Below are 6,135 nucleotides of genomic sequence, written 5' to 3'. Positions count from 1 at the left end.
AAATTGACCTCAAAGCATTTTTTTTATCCTAATTTTTTATTTTATTAAGTTTAAAACGCATTTTATTTGGGAATAAGTCTTTTAAATGTCTTTTTTTTATTTAAAGAGAATAAATACAAAAGAAGTGTTGACGAACTTTTATTTTGAAAACCGCTACAGCGTTTACCTTATTTTGAAATGTATCATCGTTGCTGGCTTTACATTGATATTATCTATAACCAGTATCGTTTTAACGCATTTCAGACCTGGACTCAATAGCAAACTGCGTTATGTCCCTGAGAGCTAAACTCCTAATCTCCTAGTATAATTAGACGTGTTGTTGGTGTCATTTTAGGGGTGGATGGATGTACAAAGCGCCTGTTTAAGGTGTAGGATGCTGTACACTAAAGGCTGTCAGTGTCCAAATCCTTTAGACAACCAACACAATCGGATTTTCATTGCCGCCTAAATGCGACCGATTAACTAAAGGTTTAGTATTTGCGGTAAGATGATTTTGTGCTTTACTTGAGTCAATACGACCCTCATGTTTACATCTGCATGTCTGCAACCAGCTAATACTGTCACTGTCACATTAGCTATATGAACCTCCATGATTAAATATGCCTGCTAATAAACATAAACTAGCCTGAGGTGGTTTCCTGGTTTTAGTAGGTGTCCCAGCCTGGTCTTCCAGGCCAACCAGTCTTCTTGGCTGGTTTTAGAGGAGTCTTGCACACTTTTCAGCTGGTCTGACTGAGAGACCAGTAAACACATGCTTGGCCATATGGGAAACCAGACAGACCAGTTTGTACAGACTGTTAGACCACCTTTAACCAGCTACCATGTTCCAAAACATAGATTTCTCAGCTAAATTTTGTTCAAATCCAGATGCTTTACTTCCTACTGGAATTTGAGATTGGAGAACAGAAACATCAACCTATCAGTTTGGGTGATAATTTAAAAGAAGAAATTGTACTTAGTATTTATGCTATTCCAGGTATTTCTTGTAAGTAAAACTATAGACTATATTATTGTCCTTCCCAAATATTTCTTTAGGTTGTGCACAAGAAGATGAAAGCTAACATGTTAAAGAAAAGAATGTTATCCAGACAAAAGAAAATAGCCAAACAGCCGCAAAATGTTGATAAAGAGCCATTGCCATCAAATAGTGATGGCATCAGTATCGACACGGATAAAACCAAAACGTCTAATGACACTCAGGACTGTGTTATGGACGCCTGTCCTGAGGTCACACAGATGAGACCAGAACAAGAAGAGCTGGAGGCTTTGGGAGTCCTAACGGTGTCATCTGAACAACAGAAGCAACAGCCTCATCCTCCTGCTTTCAGAGCATTCGTTCCAAAGGCAGAACCAGACTATGTCCCCTTAAACCCACCCAGTTTTCAGGTCAAAACTGAGCCTGGCATTTATGAAGTGCTGCAGAGAGAGTCTGCCTTGATTGTGAAGGAGGAAAATGAGAGTTGGAAGGAAGTGAAGCTTGAGACACCAGATGAAATCTCTGTGGGTGCTTCTGGCCTGGAGAAAAACACAGGTAACTGACTTATTTAATAAGCCTTGGTCTTATAATTTACAAAATGTTACAAAATGTGGAGATATGCATCTTTTTTTTTTCATTTTAGTTTAGTTTGGGTGATAGTATAGTTTAATGTTCTTCAAGTGTTTTTTAGAGCTTATCTAGTTTTTTATTTAGTATTTTAATTTTAATAGTAATTATTTTAGTATTTTTATGCTGCCAAAGTTAGTGTGTTGTAAATTGTATCATTTACATAGTGTTATCTGGTGACATATTCGTGTTTGATGAAGGCTGGTTATACAATTTGCCCATAAATAAGTAATAAACTAATAATGTAAATATTTAATTTGATATAATGAAATTAAATAGCAATTGATTATTACTGAAATTTACATTTTATTTAGATTTTATTTTTTAAATAAAAGTTAATGGATGTATTTTAATTTATTTTCAGTTCCTTCAATCATGCAAGTTTCTATTTCAATCTACATTTTCATTGAGTTTCTGACAGTGAACCCTTCCTGTTAGTGACATATGGTTTAATGAAGGTGGGTTATACAATTTGCCCCGTATCAAAAATGGATACCGACTGTATAAACTTTTTATAATGAAGTTAAACAGTAATTGGATAATGATGAATAAAAATAAATAAATGTAACATTTATTTAAAAAATATAGACAAAAAATGTAGTGCTGTTTTTGAGTTAAGAAAATGTATTGGATTTAGTTTCAGTTCTTCCAGTTATGCGTTGATTTCAGTCTATGTTTTTGTTGTTTTCATTGATATTAATAACACTGCCTGTTAATTGATTTGAGATCATAACTTGACATTTGACTTTCGAGTTCTTTTTTCTGTCTCTTTTTCCCTTCACAGCTTCTTCCTCTCTGATTTTTCCTTGCCCCCATTGCACTGTGACTTTCACTGAGTTTACCTACCTGGACAAACACCTCAAATGGTGCCATCAAGGTGAATATCTGGCTTGGGTAAAAAAACACAAAGTCTACAACTGCTCTAAAATATCCTCTGGGATGCTCAGCTGCTCGTCATGTCACTATCGGTTCTTCTCTCAGAGGCAGCTGGAGACCCACATGCGCAAGGCTCACCTTCCCACGCCCAAACCCACCCGAAAGCGTTACACCTGCCCGCAGTGCGATCGCAGCTTCGATTACATCGGTAACCTGCAAAACCACTGCCGCCGATGCCATGGCTTAGCCACGGTGTGTAAAGATGGACATATCAGCTGTGCCGCATGCGGTAAAAGCTTTGCCGGAGTCTGGGGTCTCGGACCGCATCACTGCCACGAAGAGGACGAGAAGAAACCCACGGTGGGTGTCGACGAACCCGTTTGCATGGACCGTGGCTACTTGTGCCGAGATTGTGGAAAGAACTGCTCCACGCTTCAATGTCTGACGATACACAAACGTACTCACACGGGCGAGAAGCCGTGCGTCTGCGGAGACTGCGGCCGTAGGTTCATCGACATGGGGAGCCTGCGGAAGCACAAGGTAATCCACACAGGGATCCGGCCGTTCAAGTGCCCCGAATGCGGTAAAGAGTTCGCCAGGATGGGCCACCTTAGATGCCATCTGCGAACCCACACGGGGGAAAGGCCGTACCAGTGCCCCCAATGCGGGATGAGTTTCAGCCACCGATCGACGCTTCGTATCCACCAAGACGTTCACACCAAAGAAAAGGCATTTCCGTGCCCCGACTGCGGCAAAACATTCTCTGCTCTGAGGTACGTGAAGGTCCACCAAAGAGCGCACAACTCCGAGCGAATGCTGCAGTGCAGAGAGTGCACAAAGACATTTACACGGGAGGACGTGCTCAAGAAACACCTGCGCATTCACACGGGCGAGCGGCCGTACTACTGTAACGTCTGCAGCAAGCGTTTCGTCCGCATCCAACACCTGAAGAACCACATGCGCACGCACACTGGCGAGAAACCATACCGCTGCGAGCAGTGCGGCTCCAGCTACGCCCAGTCCGGCGATTTGACCAAACACATGAGGAGACACACGGGGGAAAAACCCTACGCCTGTTCTGACTGCGACCGTCGCTTCAACAACTCAGGCGACCTCAGCAAGCACAGGCGCAGCCACACGGGCCACAGACCCTACAAGTGTACGGAGTGCGGGAAAAGTTTTCTTCTGCCCCAGCACCTGAAGTTACACAAGCAAACGCACACGGGCGAGAGGCCTTACAGCTGCCCGCGGTGTCTCCGCACCTTCACTCGCTCACACCATCTTTCTCAACACATGGGAAAGCATATATGAGGATAAGGAGTCTGCACCATTTGGGGAAATGGATTGGGTGTTTATTAATTAATTGGAAATTAGTTTACTTCTTAAAAGTATCTGAATCCAGGTGCATAGTCTTCCTTTCTGGATTTCCCCTTTAAAGGGATAGTTCACCCAAAAATGAATCATTCACTCACCCTCAAGTTGTTCCAAACCTGTATGAATTTCTATTTCTGCTGAACACAAAAGTAGATATTTTGAAGATCATATGTAACCAAACAGCTGATGGGCTCCATTGATTATGGATGTCATTGGGACCCATCAACTGTTTGGTTACTGACATTCTTCAAAATATCTACTTTTGTGTTCAGCAGAAGAAAGACATTCATACAGGTTTGGAATGGCATGAGGGTGAGTAAAGGAAGAATTTTCATTTTTGGGTGAATATAGTTATTTTGCATGCTCAACTCCATTGGAGACATTAAATGAATAGAATTAATGCCGTACATTGATTTTTGTTAGTTTGGGAATTCAATCTTGAAAAAAAAAAAGAACCAGAAAAACAGTGCTTTGGTTTCAATGTATCTATTTAAAGGTGTTGGCAGCACTGTAGATTCAATTGTAAAATTATTTAAAGTTCATATTTAACCATTTGAAGACACTGTTGGTTCATAATAATGAACAAGAATATATATATAAAAAAAACTGCTGTGGCATAATAATAATGAGCTTTATGATGGAAGCATTTAAAGGCTGCATCATCTGTAAATTGAGATCAAAATGACTCTTTTTGCTCAACGCTCGAGTCATCTGAAAATATGATTAAAAGATGAATGAGGTGCATGTTGTTGCCAACTGTGTAAAAGCGGTTGTGTTAATATAAAAGTGACATTATGCACTTTTGCCTCGTATTCATCTTTTAATATGTTCAGATGCCTTGTGTAAAGCAAATTTGTCTTTACTATCCTAATGCTTTATGGAGGGCACTGTATATCTACCTTTGTGTGTTGAATTTTCATCAAGTAAATACTGTAATGAGTTGGTTATTTTACAGTTTATTGTTGTAGTTGATCCTAAAATCCTTTCATTTATTGTTACTGTTCAATGCCAAAGTATTTCAAATGTAAGATAATTTAATAATTATTATTGTGGCTTATCAAGATTAGTTTATGGCCTGAAGCACTGATAACTTGGTCATACTGATGTAATATAAAAATCTATGATATAAGTTCATGATTTTTCTGCTAATTTAGAAATATATGACTTGTGACTGTTCGCTAAAATTTACTCAGTGGTTTCGTCATTGTATTGGCTTGAACTGTGCATCTGAAACTGTATTCGTCTTATCTTAAATAAAGAGTAAAATACAATATACTAACCATGGCCATTTTGTCTAAAACATTGTCTTTTTGTCTTTCCCTCTCAGCTTGTGCAGAAACTACCAAAGCATTGTCGCAGTCTGTGCAAACGCTTAAAGCCAATAGATGGATCACTTGGTCAAAGGGCCCGAACAGGTCTGCTTCAGTCAATGTTGGGGGAATAGCCCTATTATTTTTATGTCTGCGATTACGAGGACAACAGCGTGACTGGTGCACCAACACAGATAACAAAGATGTATTTAGGGCTAAATAATATTGAGTCTACCTTTGTTTAAAGCTGGAATCAATACTTCTTAAAGCATGTCCATTTTTCATTTAGCAAGCCTCTTGTCTGAGAGGAGGGTCAGGGAGATGTATGGAAGGGAGCGTGTTTTAATTCTCTCTGTTGCTGTAGTATAATAATAGTTGTCAGAACAAGCACGGCTCCTAAAGATCGGGTGATTGGGAGGTGAGCCACGCACAAAATTAATAGATTTTGAAAATTGAGACAGATTATGTGACAGGTTTTTCCCCCCCCTCACATGATTTTCTTGTTTTACAGGGTACGGAGAGAAATGACCATTGGAGACTGTAACATGGGTAACATTTTTGAGTTTTTGAATACACTCTCCAAAAATACTGTTTTTGAATGGTAATGGCTATGTAAGTCCCTCAATAGAAACTGTACATTTTTATAAATTGCAACAAACATTTCAATTTGGTAGCAGTTCCTCCTTTGGGGCACCAGGGGGAAACAGATATCTGTCAATGTGTGCTTTTGGGAATTAGGATGTGCTTTGGTGCCATCTGTCTCCTGTGTTTCTCACTCTTCACACAGCGAGACAGCCTCCTGGGTTATTTCACACAAACATGTGAAAAAGCATAACGGCTTCTAATGCGTAACATGTGATTCTGTTTGCGCTACTCCCTTTTCTCCGTGTCAAATTGTGATGATAAAATCAAACTTTTTCCACACAGAATTTGTGTTCAGCTGTGCTGCTTTTACATATTTGTTTGTATGTA

The 6,135-nt window shown here is 39.7% G+C and overlaps 1 protein-coding gene across 2 annotated transcripts; it reads left to right on the top strand.

Moving 5' to 3' along the window:
* Positions 1-190: 190 nt before the first annotated feature.
* On the top strand, positions 191-5,137 carry LOC311306760 (uncharacterized protein). Of its 2 annotated transcripts, XM_084435319.1 has the most exons (3): positions 191-482; positions 1,036-1,531; positions 2,388-5,137. In XM_084435319.1, the coding sequence occupies exons 2-3, from the start codon at positions 1,051-1,053 to the stop codon at positions 3,788-3,790; spliced, it is 1,884 nt and encodes a 627-aa protein (XP_084291445.1). In that variant the 5' UTR covers positions 191-482; positions 1,036-1,050; the 3' UTR covers positions 3,791-5,137. The 2 variants fall into 2 exon arrangements, with proteins under 2 accessions (XP_084291445.1, XP_084291444.1); XM_084435318.1 differs by having other exon boundaries at positions 194-1,531; positions 2,388-5,128.
* Positions 5,138-6,135: the final 998 nt, after the last annotated feature.

Source organism: Rutilus rutilus, assembly GCF_951802725.1.
Source record: "Rutilus rutilus genome assembly, chromosome: 17".
NCBI lineage: Eukaryota > Metazoa > Chordata > Actinopteri > Cypriniformes > Leuciscidae > Rutilus > Rutilus rutilus.
This window is presented reverse-complemented; position numbering and strand designations above follow the sequence as displayed.

What these genes read in the sequence shown, in the direction of transcription:
- LOC311306760 (XM_084435319.1), top strand. Translation starts at nt 1,051, where the DNA reads ATGAAAGCTAACATGTTAAAGAAAAGAATGTTATCCAGACAAAAGAAA. An exon ending in TGGCCTGGAGAAAAACACAG is followed by an intron (nt 1,532 to 2,387) that starts GTAACTGACTTA and finishes TTCCCTTCACAG; the next exon opens with CTTCTTCCTCTCTGATTTTT.